The sequence below is a fragment of the Prionailurus bengalensis genome, chromosome A1 (assembly GCF_016509475.1).
Source record: "Prionailurus bengalensis isolate Pbe53 chromosome A1, Fcat_Pben_1.1_paternal_pri, whole genome shotgun sequence".
NCBI lineage: Eukaryota > Metazoa > Chordata > Mammalia > Carnivora > Felidae > Prionailurus > Prionailurus bengalensis.
In genome coordinates, this window is record NC_057343.1 from 139,028,201 (window position 1) to 139,051,096 (window position 22,896).

At 44.1% G+C, this 22,896-nt stretch overlaps 1 protein-coding gene across 1 annotated transcript in view; it reads left to right on the top strand.

The window, feature by feature from the left end:
* ARHGEF28 (Rho guanine nucleotide exchange factor 28) overlaps positions 1–22,896 on the top strand; it is a 312,308-nt gene that overhangs the window by 152,811 nt on the left and 136,601 nt on the right. The window contains 4 exon segments of the mRNA XM_043591949.1: positions 839–1,019; positions 6,552–6,624; positions 17,811–17,866; positions 18,431–18,491. Of these exon segments, the coding sequence (XP_043447884.1) occupies positions 839–1,019; positions 6,552–6,624; positions 17,811–17,866; positions 18,431–18,491 (371 nt within the window).

Sequence of the window (22,896 nt, forward strand, 5' to 3'; positions counted from 1 at the left end):
GATGAGGTCATGTAAGAGGAGGAAAGAGGCATAGAACTAATTCTGTGAAGTGAGGAATCTGTGGGGATGTGACAACCTGCTGAGGTGAGCTCCTATCGGGAAGCACTAGCATTTTCCTCCGAAGGCTCCTTTACTGTTGCAATTACATGACCTTGTGAGCTGTCCAGAATATTATGATACTAACCGTACAGCCTGCATGTAGCTAATGAATGTGCAGTTGTTCTTGGCCAAAACAAAACAGAAAATTAGTTTATATTCAAGAATTCAGCTTGGGAATATTGTTTCTTTGTTTATGGGTGTTTTCAAGAATAGAACAAGATCAAATTTATGCTTTTTTAATTTGCCTGATAAAATGATTTATAACAGTGGACCAGTGTGTTATGAATATCCCACTTGTTTGTACCATCCGAACCTCACTGTGCTCCCTGGAGATCATATCTATTTTCCACTGTAATCACCTAATAGACTGTTGGCTGCCAGCTAATTTGTTCTATTACACATGACCCCGTTAAAGCAAGAGGCATCTTTTTGAGTTAAAGAGAGAATAGAATATTGAGGTACAATACTGTGTTTAAAAGTCTGTAGTTTCATTAGTTACATAAATATCTTTAAAGTATGTAGTATACGTGAATAGCTTTTCAACTGACATCTTCTCTAGGTAGAAAATGTAGCTTTATTAAAAGATCTGTTTACATGATCTTATGTACTTGTTGTCAGTGGGTGGCTTGCATGGATCATTTGCCAGTTGGATTTCTAATACTGGGTGCAGTGAGGGTACTGGGATCTTGGAGTTGATATCTCTGAAATTGCCAGTGGGTTTTGATATGTGACATTTCAGTTTCCAGGGCAGACGTTTCCCCGACTTTTCCCGGGTGCAGCTCAGTGAAGATGCCTTCCTGCAGTATATTCACTCCTCAGAAACACTGACCTTGACTCTGAACCACACGGCTGAGCATTTGTTGGAGGGAGATATTAAACTCTTCAGGAAATACTTTTGGGACAGAGCCTTTCTCCTCCAGGTGTGTGTCCCTTCATTCTGGTATGTAATAACTGATACTCCTTGAGAGTACAGACAGCAGGCTTATTCTTTTGGGAACAGTGTTTTGGAGGGTAGCACTTCATTTTTTTTATAGCGAAGCTTTGGACATGAAATTGGAGACTGTGTTACATTGGTAGAATGAAGATTATTGCATAATATTTTGGAGGTAGAACATAGTAACTTGTGTAAGGATTTATTTTCCAGGAGCCAGCATCCCCAGTGTTGGATTTTAATTATCTAATACTGGATATTTGGTATTCATTTATTGATTTTACTGGATTCTTTTTATTTATTTATTTATTTATTTATTTATTTATTTATTTATTTTTAATTTTCTTTTTTTTCAATGTTTATTTATTTTTGGGACAGAGAGAGACAGAGCATGAACGGGGGAGGGGTAGAGAGAGAGGGAGACACAGAATCGGAAACAGGCTCCAGGCTCTGAGCCATCAGCCCAGAGCCCGACGTGGGGCTCGAACTGACGGACCGCGAGATCGTGACCTGGCTGAAGTCGGACACTTAACCGACTGTGCCACCCAGGCGCCCCTGAATTCTTTTTTTTTAATGTTTATTTATTTATTTTGAGAGAGGAAGCACGAGTGGGATGAGGGGCAGAGAGAGAGGGAGAGACAGAGAATTCCAAGCAGGTTCCGTCCACACTGTTAGCGCAGAGCCTGATGTGGGGCTTAATCCCACGAAACCATGAGATCATGGTCTGAGCTGAAATTAAGAGTTGACCCATTAACTGACTGAGCCACCTAGGTGTCCCTGATTTTACTTAATTCTTATTTAAAGCCATTGCATTTAGGGATGTTATACATGAAGAATACTGACTTCTGGGCTTTCTTAAGACTTAGATGTAGGGGCGCCTGGGTGGCGCAGTCGGTTAAGTGTCCGACTTCAGCCAGGTCACGATCTCGCGGTCCGTGAGTTCGAGCCCCGTGTCGGGCGCTGGGCTGATGGCTCAGAGCCTGGAGCCTGTTTCCGATTCTGTGTCTCCCTCTCTCTCTGCCCCTCCCCCGTTCATGCTCTGTCTCTCTCTGTCCCAAAAATAAATAAACGTTGAAAAAAAAAATTTTAAAAAAAGACTTAGATGTAGATAAGCGTTATCCCAGCATGTAGATTCTTCTTGAATGGGAATGGTCGTTTGAAATCCATTCCTTTTCAAAGGCTGGCTCAAACACCAGCTTTCAGTGACATCATAGTGTGCTCAGCTCAGAGCTTAAAATGTTTCATCTTTATTATTTTTTATTTTTTTGTAGAATCTGGAGCAATATAAAGAATATTTACATCTTTTAATTATCATGAAGCAAAATGTTACTTTGAGTAAAAGGCTTGAGTCCATCTGGTTGACAGTGCTCCGGGGTATAACGGATTCACTCACCAGATCCCCTGATGTCCTGTGTTCCCAAGTGTTTGCTTCATATAATTAAACGGCAGTTTTAGTAAAAACAAAAGAACCCCCCCCCCCAAAACACAAAACATTGCTATCAAAGATTATGGTTGGCTTAGTCCATATAGGGTTTTATCTAAAGAAGTAAAATGAAGGGCATCTGGGTGGCTCAGTTGGTCAAGCATCTGATTTCAGCTCAGGTCATGATCTCATGGTTCATGGGATTGAGCCCCGTGATAGGCTCTGTGCTGACAGCTCAGAGCCTGGAGCTTGCTTTGGATTCTGCGTCTCCCTCTCTCTCTCCCCCTCCCCCACTCATGCTCGCTTGCTCTCTCTCTCTCAAAAGTAAATAAACATTTTAAAAAATTAAAGAAATAATACGAAACATGTTCCTCATTGTGAACTACATCCCTTTGTTGGGTTTTAGGAAATGTATCATTTTCTGGCATACAGTGTTGCCTCATTTGCTTAAGGATGCTTGTCATTTTAAGACCGTAAAGCCATCAGCCATTCCTGTGGCTTCTCACCCAAGCCCCCAGGGGTAGATATTCTGACCAGGCCAAGCCATGGCCTTGAAGAGCAGCATTGCTCTCGATGTGCTCAGCTCCCTGCACCCGTGCAGGGACACAGCTCAGGAGCACGCGTGTCCTTAGATGGGGTGTTCTGGTCACAGCGCAGCATCTGGTGACAAAACTCTTAAAAGCAATAGACCCTACCCTGCATATAGCAAAAATCATGACCATTTGTTTCATTATAAAAGGCCACCAACTTCTGAGGCTGGATTCATGATTTCTCATGACACATTTGAGATAATACCGAGGGCCTGGGAGATGCAAGATGAGTAGATACCGGTGTTCAGTAATTGATGGTAGTGGACTCAGAGTAACAGAGACCAAATGGAGATTGCTTTCCAGTTTCTTGGAGGTTTTCATTTCATGAGAAGGGCTCAACGGAAGAATAGAAGTTGTGTGGCTGGGTGGTGAGCAGAGGAACAGGAAAGGAAGAGAGCAGAGATTCATGAGGTTACTGATTTATAAGAAAGGAAGTCATAGTCCATGCTTTGGATCCATTTGGGTCCATTATCCATCCATTGGATCATAGCTCCTACGACCACAACCTTGGGGTTTTGAAGAGTTGACAATGATGTAGGTGTCTTTTGTTATGTTAATGAGGCGACTCTCGGAAAGTAGCTAGTGTTGGGGACTGTGATTAGGGGGTTGGAACTTTCTTTCATTCCACCCTCTGACCTGGGTGGGGGCTGCCGACAGGAGATGGAGTTCGCCCGTGGCCAATGATTTAATGAATCATGCCTATGTAATGAAGCCTCCTTGAGAACCCAAAAGGCCAGGGTTCCGGACAGCTTGTGGGTTGGTCACCTGGGGTGGTGATGGGAGTGGTATGCTCCATGACAACACGGAGGCTCTTTGCCCTTTGCCTGTACCTTACTCCACGTCCCTGAGTTACATGGTTTGCAATAAGCCGACAATCTGGTAGGCACACTGTTGCTCTGAGGTCTGAGAGCCCCTCTAGCAAATTAATCACATCCAAGGTGGGGAGGTTGTGGGAATCTCTGATTTATAGCCTTTTGGTCAGAAGCACAAATAACAGCTTGGACTTACAAGTGGCATCTGAAGTGGAGGAGGCCAGTCTTGGATGGTGTCAGAGAATTGCTCCTTCGTAAGGAAGCTCCCCCCACTTCCCCGCCCCAGCCTGGAATTGGGTCCAGAACCCTAATAGACATCCAAGTAGTTCATCCTCACCCGTGCTACAAAATGTTTCCATGGTATTCTTGAATTCACAGTCTTCAGGGGTACTTCTTTCTGGTTTGAGTCTATTTTATTTTATTTTATTTTATTTTATTTTATTTTATTTATTTATTTATTTATTTATTAAAAAAAAATTTTTTTTAACGTTTATTTATTTTTGCGACAGAAAGAGACAGAGCATGAATGGGGGAGGGTCAGAGAGAGAGGGAGACACAGAATCCGAAACAGGCTCCAGGCTCTGAGCTGTCAGCACAGAGCCCGACGCGGGGCTCGAACTCATGGACCGCGAGATCGTGACCTGAGCCGAAGTCGGACGCCTAACCGACTGAGCCACCCAGGCGCCCCTGGTTTGATTCTATTTTAAATGAAAACAGGTGATGACTGTTACAGGTTGTCCCTGCTAAAGCTTTATCATTTGGGGGAACAAATATAAAATATATGTATAGTAGTAAAGTATTCATGTTTTGTTAAATCTTAGATGTGGGAAAGTCTTTTTTTTTTTTTTTTTTTTTTTTTTTACATAAAAGCCATAGAAATGACTTTCAGGTACTAATTTATTCTCAAGGAACTGAATCATTCATAGCCTTTGTCTTGTGAAAGAGGTGTCTTCAGTCTTGGGATTTGGTCAGTGCTTAGTTACCTGCAGCCCTTCTAGAACAACAACCGTAAAACCTTGCTGCAGAAGCCTGATACTGCTTTACCATAGACTAGAGCTATGCAGGAAGCGATCCCATTTAGACACCCTACTTGTTAAGAGTTACAAAGGATTCATCTTAGCACCCTGTAGTATAGCTGACACTATGTACTGATAATTGGCAATAATCATTAAGTGTTAAAAAATGCCAAGTTGGGGGCACCTGGGTGGCTCAGTCGGTTGAGCGTCTGACTTCGGCTCAGGGCATGATCTCGCAGTCTGTGTGTTCGAGCCCCGCATCGGGCTCTGTGCTGATGGCTCAGAGCCTGGAGCCTGCTTTGGATTCTGTGTCTCCCTCTCTCTCTGACCCTCCCCCGCTCATGCTCTGTCTGTCTCTCTGTCAAAAATAAATAAAACATTAAAAAAAATTAAAAAAAAATGCCAAGTTGGTGCTAAATATCCAAATAGTAAAGATATTAAGGAATTAGATAATAGGCAAACATCTTAGCTATATTTTCCAATCATGATTTCATTTTCTCCTCATGACAGAGTTTTTGCTATTAACCAGAATACTGAGAATTTAGTTATTGAACTTGGCTAACATTAATAATAATTTCAGCTAGGAAATTAAAGTGTTCCAAGATTGCATCGAAATTTGCTCAGAAGAATAAAAACTGTTTTAATACCTGCCATTTACAAAAAAAAAAGAGTAAGTATTTGCTTACTTCAGGTTTTGTTTTGTAATCAGAAACCAGCATTGTCTGATGCCCTTTTCACACAGGCTTGCCCATTGCCCTCACTGAAAGACTAGGATTTCAGTGTTAGGGCTAACCCAGATAATCACATGGGCTGGTGGTTGTGTTTGGCCTTGAGCCTGCATGGCGGGATCTCCTAAGACCCTAGTCCCTCTCGATTTCATCTCCTTAGCACCTCCCAGTATGTACCTGGTCTGGTCCACCCTTTAATTCCATGGTGGACCCTAGAAGAGAGAATACTGCATCTTGGGGATAAGGCTGGCGGGAGTTAACAGCTATAGAGGGTAGGTGACTCAATGCTTGTTCCCTGCCCCCTTTGTGGTTTGGCTAAGTATGTATATTTCCATGGGCTGCAGTGTTAGGCTGTTTTACCATTTGGCAGGTCGACATGTCATTCTGTGGCTCTTTTCATTTTCCTGGCCCTGAGGTATCCATTTGAAAAGGAAATGCGGAGGGCTCCAGGGCGGCAGCTACTCTCTAAGGCCACCAGCTTGGTCTCAGCCTGGGCAGCCTGCACCAGCATATGGTGGCTTGCAGCCCAAGACGAGTGGTCATCCTGGGCCCTCCCTCTCTCTGTGTCTTATGGCATGGGCAGAGGTTGTTCAGGATGGGCACCTGCATAAACAGTGGCTCGTTACAGTTTCACCGTTTTCTGTTCTTCTGTCCCTTTTTGGTTCATGGATTATTTTCCTGAGGACCTTCCTCTTGTGACATGGGGAAGCAAACAATAGAGGATTAGTGGCAGGGACGCTTGCACCCCATGCCTCTGGGTTCCCCTCAGTGTCTCTCATCGTCTTCTTGGGGTGCTGCCTCTGTGTACTCCCAGTGGCTTTGCACACCCTGTCTTTCCAGACCTCCCCAGGCCGTGTCTGTCTCTGTTCAAGATCCATGGTTGAGATTTCCATCTCCTTGTCGCATATCTGAAACCTCCACTGGTTTTCACTGATTTTTTCTTCTTTCTTAGGCTCTTGAAGATCAAGAAGCCAGGCCGGAGGAAAGACAAGACGTGCCTTCCAGTGCTGCAGAAACTGAAGAAGGTATGGAAGCTCCTTGCCCCTCCCTGAGGAACCCAGAGAGTACTCAGAAGTAACAAGTTAAACTGGTGGTGACAGTAGGTAGTGAAGCGTAGTAGAAACCGATTGTTTCCTTTGGCTTTCTATTTAAGAATATTTTTTATTTTTTTTAAATTAGGTGTGGGGATAGGGTTATATATATTTGGGGGCATGATTACATTGTCTCTTTAATTTCAGGATGGTGGAGGGGCATTACAAAATATCTGTTATGTAAAGGGACAGTAGTGTGATAGGCCTGAAAACCAAGACTCTTGTCTGTAAGTCACCATCACTGACAGCTGGTTAATACATATTTTCTTAATAAATAATTTTTTTCTTAAGTTTATTTTGAGAGAGAGAGAGAGAGAGACAGAGCACGAGTGGGGGGAGGAATAGAGAGAGAAGAAGACACAGAATCCAGAGCAGGTCCCAGGCTCCGAGCTGTTAGCACAGAGCCCGATACGGGGCTTGGATTCATGAACCATGAGATCATGACCTGAGCCAAAATCGGACACTTAACCATCTGAGCCATGTGGGTGCCGTCTGGTTAACATTTTTGATTCTGCTTGTAACTGCCACTTAGACTCGTTGCATGGCAGGTTATTTGTCAGGTGTTAAACTCTTAAACTCTTTGCCCCCATGTTTGTTAAAAAGGAGTCTTGGATGAGGAAGTTTTGTAGCAAGTTGTTGGAAGTCTGTGTGCCCAGCCATATTGCACACGCTCTTGGGTTAAGCTGACCAGCTTCCTGCTCAAGCTGGACCTGCTTGGGCCCCTGTGGAGTTGCCCTCACTTATGTATCCTGTAGATGATGTGCTGGTGGCACTGAGGAAGCTGAGGCTTGTCCTGCCTAAGGAGGCCATGGGTAACTTGATGCTTCCTCCTGAAGACCTGTAGGAAAACCTTTCTCGTTTCATGTCAGGAAAGCCGGCTTCTCCTGAGCATTTGGCTGGCTTTCACTGCTCTAACTGTAACTTAACAGGTTTTTTTTGTTTGTTTGTTTTTTGTTTTTTCCTTGAAGCTGGTTGAAAAAAAACAATAAAAACTTGGAGCTAAGGTTCTTACCTACAAATATGTACGGTACTGCTAAATTAATTTTTATATCACCCTTATTTATTAAGCTTTCACCCTTGCCTTTTCCTTGTGGTTTTTACTTGTATGTTTTTCTTCTCTTTCTAATCTACCTTTAAACTAATTTAGAACAAAGTGAATCTGAGTAAGTGTTTGAATTCTTGCCCTTAAGGGGCTGACAGTTGGAATTGGGGCAGAAAAACATGTTGCCTCAGCATATTATGATAAGTGAAACAGGAGTCATATGCAAACTCTATGGCTTCTGACAGTTATCAGGGAAAGCTTCCTGGAGGAGGTGACCCTGGAACTGTCATCAAATGGAGGGAAGGGAATTTGAGGCAATGGAAATGTTTGTAATACAGAGTTTTGAACCACAGGACGAATTGAGGGAAATGCTGATCATTTTGTAGTTCTGTCATTTTCGTGTGTTTATATATGTGTGTGTGCGTGTGTGTGTGTGTGCGTGTGTGTGTGTGTGTGTGTGTGTGGTGCCAGTGACACAGGCTTGAGAGGGAGGCATAGCAATATGGCTTATACACAAGGCAAGGAACTGGAACCTCCACCCTGACAGCTGTGAGAGCTGTTTCAAGCAAATGAGATTATTATTTTCAAAAGGTCACTCTGTGAGAATGTGAAGAATGGGTTGGAGGGGTTGGAGGCAGGGGTGTTCGCTGCTATAAGTAATACAGAGGAGGGTCTGCACCACAGCAGTGTGATGATAGTGGAGAGGTGGGGACAGATACTGCCCTAAGGGTGTAGGATATCAGGTGGGTGTCAGCAGTGAGGGAGGAAGTTGATTCCTCCAGTCCCTAACTGGGTTAGACCTTACAGGAAGGTCTGTGTTCCTAGCTGGGTTAGACATTACAGGAAGCAGCTTCATGACAAAGCAAAAAGTTACTCCTTTGTATATGGGTTGAATTTAATGGGTCTAGGAGCAGCCAAGGTAAGGTACCTGAGGTCCTGCAACCAATAAGCAAAATAATTTGGACAGAAACTCAAGCGCTCCAACTCCAAAAAATTCGTGTGTGTCGTGTATAGACCTTCTAGGCAATGCTTTGATTTGCGTGTGCTTGGAGGACATATTAGAAACTGCACGCTCCAGCAGAGAGCAGTATTCAACGAAAGTGGAAATATTCCATTAGTTTTTGTCCATTCTTGAACCTGTAGACCCCTCAACCGGAAGAAGGAAACATTGTGAATGTAAAAGTATGCTTCTTTTCCTTCTTCTTTAAGCCCCAAAAGCAAACCTTCCCTTTGTGGTCTACTAGGAGATTCTTAAGAGGTTTTGTTTTTCTGTTCCTCCTGGGACAGTGGGTGGAGTGGGAGGCTCCACGCTTGTATCTGTAGCTGCCATTGATTAAAAGATGGCAATGTTATGCCGGAGATCAGCTTTGCAGTCTCTGTTAGTGTAATAAATGGTGTCATCATGGTCTTTGAGCCAATTATGTTTCCATAGTTTCATGATTGTAATCGTACTCCCAGCAGGATGGGATGTTATTCGAAATGAACTAAATAAAAAGCCTTCTCATTTTTAATATGCTGAGATGAATATGCTAATGATTAGTATTTATTAATCTACCAACTGACACTGTTTTGTCCCTTGCCGCCTTCGTCCTTGTTTGATCTCCTGTGCTAGGATTTCCCAAGGAGCGTTGTACAAAACACCCATGCTGGGAGATGCTTTGATAAATCAGGATTCTTGGACCAAATAGGTTAAAAAATGCACTGTAAGAGACCTTCATTCATTCTGGAGATTGAGAGTACATGAAATGTTTTTCAGCTTCTAGTTAACTTGTTGCAGTCAAGACCCCCGGGTGACCTTATTCGATAGCTCTCCAAGTGGTTCGTGCCAAGAATCCCCTTTTAACGGTGCTTACACCATCTCATCGAGATGGTCTGTGGAAGGAACTCGAGGGATGTTGCCCTTCCTCATTTCTACCGTTCCTGCCCTTTCTGGACTGTATTTCCTTCCCTTTCACTATCAATCACATGGATCCTCTCCATCCATTAGTATGGTAATGCTCCCACTGGGAGCTGGGTAAGGGAGGTGTTTTAAAAACTCCTCATGTCATCTTGAATATTGAGAACACCTGTGCCTTGCCACCCCCCCCCCCAACCCCCCGTGCTGTACTTTCTGATGTTGTTTGGCAGGTTGATGCTGCTTAGCGTCTGTGGGGCATAGACAGCAAACAGAACCATTGTAATACCACTGACCATTATATGACTCCATTTTCTTCTATATTCTGTAGTTGAAAAACAAAACCCTATGTGATTTGCTAACTGTCTTGACTTCTGTGTTAAATAGTCCCTTACTTTGTTGGCTTCTCTCCATTAATTATGTTCCACGTTTTCATTAACAAGGAAGTGGCGAGTCGGGACTGGAGCTTGAGTTCTCATCACAAAGGACAGAAGGCAGAATCTTTTCCTGCAGGCTGAAACAGCAGTTCACAGCAGGGCGGAGAGGTTTCCTCTTCATGACCCTGCGACAGAGGCGGGAGAGGCTATGGATCCAAACACGAGGCACTGTCTAGGCAGGCAGATGTGAGCCCTGCAGGCTCATCTACTTATTCACTCTGTAAACATTTGAGTGTTCACTTTATGGCAGGCAGTGTTCTAAGCGCTGGTGACATAGCAGTAGCTAAAAAGGCAGAGAGAAAAAAAAAAAACCCGATCTCAAGCAGTTTACTTGTATATAATTGCACGCCAATATTTGTTGAGTGCCAGACCCTGTTCTAGGTGCTGGGGACGCGGCTGTGCACTGAACACAATTTGTGCATTCCAGTGATCACTGAGAGGGACATTGCTAGGAGTCAGGAGTATATTTGTTCAGTTGTATACATGAGAAAGTAGCAGCACAGAGGGGTCACATAACTTGTCTGACGTGATACTTGCTCAGGCAGTCAGAAGTGTGGCACGTAAATTCTCTTACCTGTCCCACTATCCAATAGCCACTACCCTGATATAATGGAACACTTACCTATTTCATCCTTGGGCTGCCGATGGAGAGTTCTCTCCAGCGTTTGTGTAATGGAAACGTGTAGAATTGAAAGCATTGCCTTGAAATCAGCTCTCTTCCACATGGCTGACCTGTCTCATAAAGTCCTTCCAAGGATTTATGACCCACAGGCACAGGCACATCTTGATGACACACACCAACTACAGGCAGACTCTGCTGAAAACTCAGCCCCACCATCATCTGGCTTCTGAACGTTCTGCAGGTTATTGAGCTGTGTTTTCTTTTGCGCCACATGGTGCAGCTGGGGGTATCATGTAATACTTCATCGTACGGCTTAAATGAGAAAGTACAGGTAGAGTCCCTGGACCAGTGTCTGACCACAGATGCTTAGCCACTGCCAGTGCATAGCAATGCTAGCTTGTTACAAGTACAAGTCATAAGCTGGGCTAGGGTGGCGTTAGTGGCAGTCATGCACGTGTTGGGATATCAAGACACAGCTCTTCCTGTCAGAGTAACGAGGTAAGCAGCTCTTTGATCTGAGAGTTCCTTAGATGAGGTTGTAGCCCTTCCCTCTGTGCTCTGGGTGAGTGAAAGGTGAAGAGAGAGCTGGGTGGGGGATCCTCCTTATTGGAATACTTGCGGTGAGTTACTGGGCAAACAAGGGGGCTTTTCTGTGTGCACGGTTTCCCTTCCGAGAGTCTTCATTTTATTTTATTAAAAAAAATTTTTTTTTTAACATTTATTCATTTTTGAGACAGAGAGAGACAGAGCATGAACGGGGGAGGGGCAGAGAGAGAGGGAGACACAGAATCGGAAACAGGCTCCAGGCTCTGAGCGGTCAGCACAGAGCCCGATGCGGGGCTCGAACCCACGGACCGCGGGATCGTGACCTGAGCCGAAGTCGGCCGCTTAACCGACTGAGCCACCCAGGCGCCCCAAGAGTCTTCATTTTAAATACTGTAACCGAATGTCTTTTTAGAAATGTTGAATACAGTTCCAAGGTTTGTCAAGACGCAGGTCCTTTAAGCCAGGATGGGTGGGAACTGAGGTGTACAGGTTTCAGGACCGCAGTTAAGGAGGCTGTTCTGTGGGGATTGGTTACTCAGTTGGACACAGAGTTGTTACCTTAACCCTAGTGTGGAGTGTCCCTCCAAGGACTTGATCAGGGTTTTTCACCTGAAGTCAAGTATTTAGGCTTTTTGAAGACCGTTACAAATCATACCCAGAGAATGTACTTTCCAGCCCGAGGAAGTGATTTGAAATTGTTCATTTCATCTTAAAGAATAGCTCAGCTTTTTCTGTACTTTCTTTAGAGACTGGCCTTGCCCATCTTCTTTCTCCTCCCCACAGAAGAGAATGGGTTTCATCATTAGAGGACCAGGGATAAAAATAGGATATCAACCTGATATGATGTTCCTTTTGTGTGTTGTTGTTATTATTATTATTATTCTAGTTTTTTCTCACACGTAAGGAAAAATTCTTCTCCTTGCCTCTCCAAATGATTACAGAATTAAAGAGTAGCGGTGTGAGCTGGAAAGAATTTCCGATTCTTCAGAACTCACCTAGATGTAACAACTTCTGTTGAGATGTGCCACGGACACTGGCTCCAGCTGGGTTAGATTGGCAGGCTGGCGGCAAGGACTTGCATGAACTGCGCTTACTTGTATTAGGAGTCTGATACAATTGAAATAAGCTTAAGTTGAAACCCTACAGCTTAAGAGTTTCTTTCCCAAGTTGAACTAGAATCTAAGTGGGAAGCCAGAGGGACACAAGAGTAATTCACAAGACAAAACTGAATGTCATTTATACCTTTCAAATATGACTTGCCTCATTTTATTCAAGCAGTTGAGTAAATCAGAAAAATTATTTCCTGACCTCAGTTGGAGATGGAATGTTTGAGAGCTTCTGTTTACTAGATGTTTGTAACTAAAATTTTGGGCTGAGGGTATCTTTTTTTTTTTTTTTTTTTTTAAATACCCATGACCAAGTTCTTCATTCTTTGAAATTTTATGGACAGTGGACGATGCACACTGGAGATCTAAAAAAAGAAAACAAAAAAACCACAAAACCCACCCCAAACTATATCGTAAAGACGTAGTAAGCATAGTTACCATATGACCCAACAATTACACTCCTAGATACATCCTCAAGCAGAATGAAAACCTACATCTCCATAATAAAAGGTATGTGCAGGTGTTCATAGCATGCTTATTTGTAACTGCCAAAAAGTCGGAACAAACCCGAATATCAGTTTAGAAGCGAATATACAAAATGTGGTCCATCCACACGATTGAATGGCGTTTGGCAATAAAAAGGGATGGGCTACTGGTACATGACAACATGAACAAACCTTAAAATTAGGAAATATCCAGAACAGACAAATCCATTAAGAAAGAATGAAGATTAGTGGTTGCCTTTGGCTGGGGTAGGAATGCAGGCAGTTAGGGAGAAATGGGCCTTGAGTGCTAATGGGTATAGGGCTTCTTACTGGGCGTAATGAAAATGTTCACAAATTGTGATGATTGCACAACTCCGAATATGTCAGAAATAATTATATGCTTTAAATGGGTGATTAGTATGATATTTTACCTTAAAGCTGTTGAAAGGTACTTCTGTAGGGGAAGAAGTGTATACTAAAACATTAACAATGGTTTTATTATTTCTTTTGATATTTACAAAATGTTTAAATTACTTTGGTGGTCCAAAAAAGTGTCTTAAGTAATTTGAAAACATTTTGAAAAAGATGTCCTAAAGTCTTTTTGAAAGGACGCAGAGCACGCATATGAAAATTATATTGTAAAACAACCCTACATTTGGAATTGCTTTAGGGCAAGAATCTCTTTTCTCACCTTGATGTCCTCTCCCCGGCTGATCGTGTGTCTCAGCCAGTGATCCAGCTAATGTTGTGGACTTGAATGGACTGTTAAGGCTCCTAGAAGAATGGGGCTCATGCTGGTATTTCTGTAGATAAGTGCCTTATCCTTTCTCCCAGTCCATTTTTATACTGGGAAGTCCAAAAGATAGTTTTTCCTAGTATTCCCACTTTTAGGAAAAAATGGAGTAATTGGGATGGTGAAACAAGAGGTCACAGTGTTAAATGGTCTTCGAATTAAGAGTAGGAAGGAAGGCTTCTCAGATTTGTTCATTTCGCCATTTTAGTTCTCTGGCATTTGCGAATCAGACATGCACACTAGGGTAAAACATTAAAGTGATACATGGAAGTGATGTTGTTATATAAGGGAAACACCAGTGCGTGACTGGAAGTGAAAGGGTGACTTTTGGATTTAGCTGGAGGGGTGGGAGGAAGCCAAGGGAAAAGCATTCATCCGTCTGATCAGTCTGGGAGGTTAGAAGTTGCAATCAACAGTGATGGTTTTGCAAGTGTTTGAATTTGTATTTCAAACAAGTGAACCACTTTCCCTTCCCAGTCCTGACCTACAGTTTGCCTCATGATCCACTACATCTCATTAGCTCTTTCGGGCCACCAGATTTCGGTGGAGGAGAGAAGCATTTATTCAGTGCCTTTAATATGCTAGGCACTCTGCTTGGCATTGGGGATTCAAATGTTGGGCCCAAATCAATTTGGACCCAGCCTCCCTAGAACTCATCCTGTTGGGAGAATAGGATCCATTCAAAGACTCTGAACCACTCTGAATTCCTTTGGACCTTTGTGGAGGAGGCATTGCAAGCTGAGAGCATGACCTGTATTTTCCAGTTGTACTTTTGATGATGCCTTGCAAATCTAACCCAGTTACTGACTTGGTTGTGGACAGCTGAACCTGAACCAGGGATGAACAGCAGTAGTTGGCTGGGTGGCTCTGATCAGGACTTTTTTTTTTTTTTTTTTTCCTCCTTCTTGGGAGGAGGCGCAGCAAAGGGTAGTTAAAGGAGAAGACTCATCATCTTGTATTTTCAGTGTAAGCTTTTGCTTTGCTTGAATGTAGCCTCTGGGCTCCCATTTTTCAAAAGGGGACAGTAAGACTTAACACAGAGTCGAGATCTATTAGGCTCATCTCTTAACAAAACACTGCTAGTAATCTTAGAGCTCCTTAGCCCTGTTTTGTGAAAACCGTGTTTGGCCGCATAGTGTCACTGGTGAACATGACTATCGGAGATTATTTCTTCCATTATAGTTTGGACGTAAGAAACCATGTTTATTAAGTTTGGTAAATCAGGTTTAGAGGGGATAATCCTTCTGGGTGGGCCGGGAAGGCAAAATGAATAGGCCTTTAAGACAGCATCGTTTGAAGTTACTGATACCATTATCTGCTGGAGGTTGCTATAGCAATAACTGGTTTGATTGCCCTGTGCACTTGATGGTACAGGGGAGTACGTGTAAAAGGATCCTGGTAATTTAGCAGAGACTCTCCTGGAACAATATGATTAAGCTCCAGTAGAATGAGTGTCAACTTCTTGAAAAGCTCTAGGATGAAGTTGTGTACAGTCCTAGATTAATTAATGATACATTATTATCCTGAATCTATACACCGTCACAAATATTTGTAATGGTGTTTGGATAAAGGTTTTATAACTCTGAAAGTTATTTTATTTATTTATTTATTTATTTTTATTTTTATTTTTTTTATTAAAAAAATTTTTTTTAACCTTTATTTATTTATTTTTATTTATTTATTTATTATTTTTGGGACAGAGAGAGACAGAGCATGAACGGGGGAGGGGCAGAGAGAGAGGGAGACACAGAATTGGAAACAGGCTCCAGGCTCTGAGCCATCAGCCCAGAGCCCGACGCGGGGCTCGAACTCCCGGACCGCGAGATCGTGACCTGGCTAAAGTCGGACGCTTAACCGACTGCGCCACCCAGGCGCCCCTTTAACCTTTATTTTTGAGACAGAGAGCGACAGAGCATGAATGGGGGAGGGTCAGAGAGAGAGATACAGAATCTGAAACAGGCTCCAGGCTCCGAGCTGTCAGCACAGAGCCTGACGCGGGGCTCGAACTCACGGACCGCGAGATCATGACCTGAGCTGAAGTCGGACGCTCAACCGACTGAGCCACCCAGGCGCCCCTGAAAGTTATTTTTAAAGTGACGAAATACAAATTTTAAAAAGACGTGCCCCTTTTAATAGAGTTTGTGGTTTTTGCATTAATGAGATTAGATTGTGTCTGAAACAGAAGAAAAATGCCACAGATTATACAGAAAACTGTAGGCTGACGGTGTGCAAAGCCTGGAATTTGGAGAGTGGCAGGAAGCTGGAATCTGAACATACGATCAGGGTGGCACATCTTTTGTTATTGCAGGCTGGGTTTTACCAGGCGCTAGGGCCTTCTTCATTAGCACAATCTTGAATAAAATGTGTGCTGCCCCTTTTAATCACTGCTGTAGGTACACAATTGTTTAGAAATGCGGAATGCTAATTTAAGAGCATATGGTCTGAAATGGCTTTAAAGGTATATTTTCTAGTGCCAAAAGAAAAACGTGTGTGATTCTCTTGGAGTCTATGCACAAGTGTCTGTTGAAACTTTGGTTCTCGGACTCTGCCCCTTGTTTAACATGCTGCTATAACCTAGCCAGATTTTAGAGTTTGGGTATGTGTGTTTCAAAACAAAATCCCTAATACTTTCTACAGGTGCTTCGCATCAATTTATGCATCTGTGTAACAGGACAGAAAGCTTTATGTTAGTGTTTTGAATTTCGGCACTTGAGCAGCGGGCTTTTAAAGGGTGAAATTGGCTCCTTTTGGCGTTCCTAGCTCTGACCATGTTCCGCAGACGCTACTCTGCTGCCACCTGGAGGCCCCGTGTGGGCTCTGCATTTAAAGGTAGGTAGGGATCCAGAGAACAGAAGCTGCTCAGGCTGGGTGTCCGAGTGTCCCTCATCCCTGCTCAGGTCAGTTGACATGACCACGTGAAATTGAAGCTGTTATCTTAGCATTTTTCATTATAGGTCTTGTAAGGATTATGAATGCAAGGACAGTAAACTATTGGGGGACATAAATATCTCCTTACTTGTTAGTAAACCCAAGGTTTATGTTAGCAAATTAAAAAAAAACCCATCATGACAGGGAGAGAGTTGACTGCCGTGCTCTGTCCTTGACCTATTGTAATTTTTTAGGAAGTGCAGTCTACTTTGTCTAAGCAAAAACATGAATGAAACTCCTAGCTTTGGTGCCTGGCAGTAAGAAGAGCTTGCGTAAATACTCCCGGTGGTCTGGAGCCTCAGGTGACTTCAATTAATAGGAATGGCTAAGTGGAGTGGCAAATAGCTAGTTAAATCAGGGGGTTTCCTCAGAATCAGCGTTGGGGCCGGCCATGGTGGCAGGGCAGCTGAGGGAGGGTTCAGGGGAGGCCGGGGGCCCACGCCGTTGTATGTTAATACAATTGGTGGTAAAGCTTCTTAGCCATCTGCCCTTGGTAAGAGTGTCCAACACTTATTTTCCCCAGGCCCCAGCCTGCTTTTGGTGGTTACATGTCAACAACAGTGACTCTTGTTTATGGGCAACTGAGTGGGAAGAGAACCAGTCAGCACCCAGAGAAAAATACGCCGTAAATAAGCCTTCCTGTTTAGCCCAGAACATCCCGACCACTCATATTTCCAGGAAAGCCTTTATTCAGAAGGAGGGCGCTCAGTGTGCCTGTGGCCTGTCCGTGCTCAGCCTGGCATCATCTGTGGTGGGAGCGTAAGGGTTTTGCTAGCACTGTGGGCTTTTAAGGATGCCTGAGGAAAGGCCACAGCTCATCTGGAATGAATTAGGCTCTTTTGAAACATAAAATGTGTGGTATTTGAGGAACTAGACGTGGGATTTCCTCAGGTAGGTACTCGTCATGTCCTTAGAATCCGGGCTATTTTGAAGAGCCTTTGCTCTGTGAGCCGCCTTCCTTCTGAAGCCAGGGCATTTGTTTATTTAATGGTGGTTTTTTTTTTTTCCCTCAGGATTTCCTGCAGGAGGTCCGGGGCTTGTTTGCCTCTTGGTCCACATAAAAACTACCAGAGTGTGGTAGTTGGGCTGTCAGATACTCTGCTCGGTGGAGAGGTGATTTTTAAGAAGCTTCATCTAAAAACCTAGCTCCACGCGGAGAGTTCCTGGGCTACGCAATTATATCTAGTCATCTAGTTTTTGTTTCCTTTGTTGTCTTTTAATGAAAGCTCCCACCGGCTGATCCTGATGAGGATTATTCCTTTTGCAGAGATTAAGAATTTGGTGTCTGGTGGATCATCACTGGAAAAGGAAGACGATGTCAAGGTAACGGGTCTCCTCTCCTCCTTTCTCCTTTCCACGTTTTCTCCACAGCTGAATTAGAAGGGAAGGTCCAGCGGTGACAAAACATTTTAAAAGAACCAAATCTGAAAACAAGTAAAGCCCCAGGGCATGCCCCAAGTCACATGCAGAGTAACTTGCAATTCAGTTTCCTTTGCAGTCTCTTGATGACCAAAGCTGGCTGTCTTTCTGGGTCGCAGTTGTGTATGCAGGACCGTTGTATGTACATTTTCCAAAATAAGTTTTTCCTTGAAGACTGAGAGCTATGGAGGTTTGCCAGCAATGTGACAACTGGACCTGAGAGCCAGCCTCCGGGAGTAAAATCACCTGTGGGGAGTGGTCAGGTGTGCTTCAGCATAGGGCCCGGTCCTTTCCTTAAGGCAGCTCTTCCATAATGCTAATTAAGTCCAAGACTAGCTTCCTGTTGATGTGCCCTGATACACGTGACACGTCTTGATTTTTTTTTTTTTTCTGAGATGATACACATGAACAGAATTGTGGCACATTAAGTAATTTTTTAACATCCCTGACTTTATCGATATTTTCCAGTGTGTGGAAAGCCCGGTGGTTCAACCGAAGGAACACGAAGACCGGGACAGTGTAGACGCGGGTATGTTCTGAAATGCCACTTTCCCCTGTACTCACAGGAGTATGCCAGTCCTGGGTATGCACGGGACAAAATGAAATCTTCCTTCCTGGGAGCTGTGGCTAGTTTGTGAACACGATGGACGTAAATTTTCCTTGCAGCAACAGTTCTAATATTAGGAGTTGAGAGGTTGAATAATATCCACTTATGATCCTTTAAAAAACAAATCAAGACAAAGCCATGAAGGCTTCTCCTGAGCAGTTGAACTCTGAGCCAGACTCTGTCTCGGGACTCGCACTGTGTTGCTTATGTTGTTACTTCTGTGAGGTAGGCTCCGCTTGCTTCAGGTGAAGTGACACAGGGGTCCTTGAGAGCAGGTGGTGGAATGGAGACTCCTAACTTCATTCTGCCTGGCCCCGGAATCCCAAGCTTACCACCCTCCCATTTGGATACCCACTTGGGCGGCCCTCGGAGCTGAGCCCCTGTGGTCCTCTCCCTGGCCTCAGGAAAGACCAGATGCTTGTCACTGGGTGCGGAACTTGGCACAAAGAGATCCCTTGGTCGGGTGAATGTAGTTTTTCCCGGGGACTGAACATTCTCATCTGTCCACAAGTTCTAGTTCACAAGTCTCTATGGCTTCTCCCCAGATCTCCTTGGCCATCTTCCAATTCGTGAGGGCTAATCTGGACCCCAGGGTTCCGCTTTGAGTTAGAGCCTGACGAAGCAGTTGGAGGCTGGGGGACATACATAAACTGGGCTCTCAGCTGATGTCTCGTCTCGGCCCCTGGGTGGTCTGTGCAGACCTCTGGGGCTCAGTGCAAGGCAGATACCAACAGCTTTCCCAGTTGGCTTCTTTAGACTCGGCGAAGCCGGGGCAGTTCGCGCACCTGGAAAGCACACAGGCAGAGTAGTGTGAAGTGTTGGGAGGGTGCAGTGGAGGTGCTATTGGCCCCGGTGGCGAAGTGCTCAGGCCGATGGGAAGGGCAGGGAAACGGAGACAGTGCCCAGGCTGAGTTTAATGGTGAAGGTGGGTGGGCCCGGGAGCCTAGTGGCGCAGGGGTCTCCCTGGAGGCCAGTGGGGGTGTTGGCACATTTGGCAGGCACAGGCAGAGCAGTGACAGCAGTTGGGGAGGCGTGAAGAGTAGAACACGGCGAGGAGGAAGTACCGTCAGCGTCCGTTGGCCGTGCTGCTGGTAGCTTGGCCGCGAGCCAGACGTGTTTCCAGGGTCTCCCTGAATGAGGTACTACTGCAGTTGGGACAGAAACTGAGATTCTTCCGAGCAGTGTGCGCACCTTTAAGATTGCTGCTATGTAAGGTAAGGGTACTGCTTGACTTGCAGAAGAGGGGAAGAGGAAGGAGAAATGAAAGCAAACGTCTCCGTTTAAATGACTGTTGTAGGCCATTAAAGCAGGATCCTAGCCCTTGCTCACGCGCACAGGATGTCTCATCTACAAATTGCATCATGCCCCCAGGAACGTTAGCTGTGAAGAATGTTTACCAAAACACACTGCTGGTGGGGGAGGACCGTCGGCTGTTACAGGGGTTCAATAGCAAGAAGAGACTAATTTTCAGCCTTGAAGGCTCCATTCTCACACTGGTGCACATGCTGGGTTAGAAGACACGTGGTAAGGAGACAGTAGTGGTCTGACCTCATCAGTGTGTTTGGTCAGTCACAACCTTGTGTCTGAGGAGGATTGTAATAAATGCTTTGAGACAAACTTGGACTTTAGTCCAGTGAGTTATGAAAAGGGCCGTGAATGATTGTGCCTGTGCTAACGTTTGCTTTTTGTTCAGTTAAAGTCACCTGACTTGATGCCAAGAAGGCTCTCTTTTAAAAGAGCCTTCTGGGACAGAAGGGGGAAGGAAGCAGTGAGCAATAGTTGGATGGTAAGCCCGAGTCTGGAATCTGAAATGGCTTTTCCCCAAGGTCACTTCCAAAACTATTGTGTTATTTTATATGTACTTATATTCTGCTCAGTCTGCAAGGACATGCTGATTAATGTGGGGTTGAGATACATGTCTTGGCTGACTTGGATTATTCAAAATAGTATGACGTTAGTTTTGCATGCTCTCATAAACTACAGCAGTGCTGTTCCAGTAGAACTTTCTGTGATGACGGACATGTTTTATATCTACATTGTTTGCAGTGGTAGCCAGTAGCCATAGGTCTATTGAGTGTATGGTCTGTGACTCAGGAATTGATATATATACATTTTTAAAAATTTATCGCCCTGGAAATTCCCATTGTATCGTTGGCCATCAGAGCATCAAGAATTATACTGGCTGTTAGTTCCTACACTGAAAATGGCTGTTGATTGCAGGGATGATGTCTTGGGTGGGTAACAGCTGGTTAGCTCGTCCAAGTCAGTGCCTCTGAGCCACTCAGGGAGTACTAAGAGGACTTTTGGGAGTGATGGCCCTGCTCTCTGTGGATGCTGTAAGAACCTCCAAGGGGAGGCTCTCAGTTGAAGGGCTGGGATCCAATTCTGTTGCCGTCAGAGTGAAGAGAGGAACTTCTCAACGTGTATTTCCTTCACATTGAGGGCAGGTAGAATGGAGAGAGCGGGCAGAGCATTTGGAGGAAATGGATTGAGAGAACATAGATGAAATGGGCCAATGGAGAAATGAAGAAGGAAGAAAGGGTCCATTTGGCTCAAGTATACAGGACTGAATGCGATTAAGAAATAGAAGCTGGGCGGTGGGTTGCAGCAAGCCCTGTGCTGAGGAGAACGGAAGTGGACAGCGGTGGGGATGTGGGGGGACGTGGGGGGATGGTGAGCCTCAGCCACCCTCCTGGAGCTCCACCTGCACACAAAAATGCATAAAGCATCGCTGCGCCAGCCAGGTTGCACGTGGCATGACCCGTTGCTGTCGTGCAAACTCTACTTTTAAAAGGTTGAATTTGAAAAAATACAACTGCCTGGTTAGAAATTAAGATTTCCAGTGGAAATCTTGTGCTTGAAGACTGTGAAACAAGAGTGCCGGTATCTCAGGTGAATTATAAAAGGTCCTGGAAGAGAACACTCCTGCTAGCCTAGCAAGGGATACTCAAGAGTGTGAGTGAAATTGTGTGTGTCACACCAGATTCGGTGACACTCGCACGGATATGGATTTTTCTGCAATAATTGATCAGCCATGTCCTGCACTGAGCAAAGATTGTTTAAAAATTACAGCTCAAGCTGTAATAGTCACATATTATATGACTGTTTAGATGGAAAAAATGGGTAGGCGAACTAGACTTGTTAAGATAAGAACCAGGTGAACATGTTTTAGCTTTCCTTATGGAACCTGGTTCTAGGGAGCTCGAGATGGAATTGGCTGGCATCATCGGCCTTGCTTGACAGTCCCAGGACCTTGAATCTCTGGGCATGAAGCAAAGCCGTTCCAGGTTTGGCTGGCTGGCAGAGAGTGGGCTTCCTGAAGTGCCAGAGAAGACTTGAAATAGAATGTCGTGCCAAGTAGACTTGTGGATAAAATAATCTTTCTAAATTATGGAAGTCGTAAATGCTCACAGTAGAAAAATTTGAAAGCTTATAAAAAGTAGGAAAAGAGAAAAACACCCCTGGAATTCTCCCACCCCAGAGCAGGTGCCCTTCAACTTTGGTGTATTCCTACCAGTATTTTTATTACGCATCCATTTTTTTTTTTACATAGTTGGGATCATGTAAATCACAGAATTCTGTGTCCTGGTTTATTCATTTAACATTATATATGCCATAAGTAAGCTCTATTTTAGTAGGTAGCTTAAAATGATTCTGTACTTTTTTTTTCCTACACAAAAATGGGTTACTTTTCTAAAATGAAAGGGAAAGTATCGTAGATGATGCCAACAAGTACTTATCAGTGAGAAGAAAAAGGCTTTTTTTAATAATATATGTGGTTTGATTTTATAGAGTGACCTGATTTTCATTTTATGCTGAGGCTCGAATCCCAATTAGTCTTGAATAATTCTTGTATCACTTCATTGCTATTACTGTTGTTACTTATATGTAACCTGAGAAAAAGAAAACCTTTTAGTTAGTAGGTGTTGGGACCGGGAGGGGTGGATATCAGGGAGACACATGAACCAAAGCTGGTGTAGAAAGAAACCCGACCCGATTACCCATCCCCCCTTCCCCCAAAAAACCCATCCAGACCAATTGTGAAGACAAGGAAGCAGAAATAGACAGAAACAAACAGTAGGAAGTGCAGTGTTGCAGATTGCCTAACCTAGACAGCACAGACTTTCATGACTACAGAAAATACTCAAAAGGAGAAACAAAGGCCTTACCCAGGAAGCTTAGGAAAAAATGTGAGCGAGGGGAACCTGGAAGGAAATGATTGGAAGATCCAAAGGATCAGCCCCTCTAGAACAAAATGTTTGGTGTAATACAAACTTCTTACAGGATCCTCATTTGTGGCTCTATTTGGGAGAGGTCCAGGTCCGTG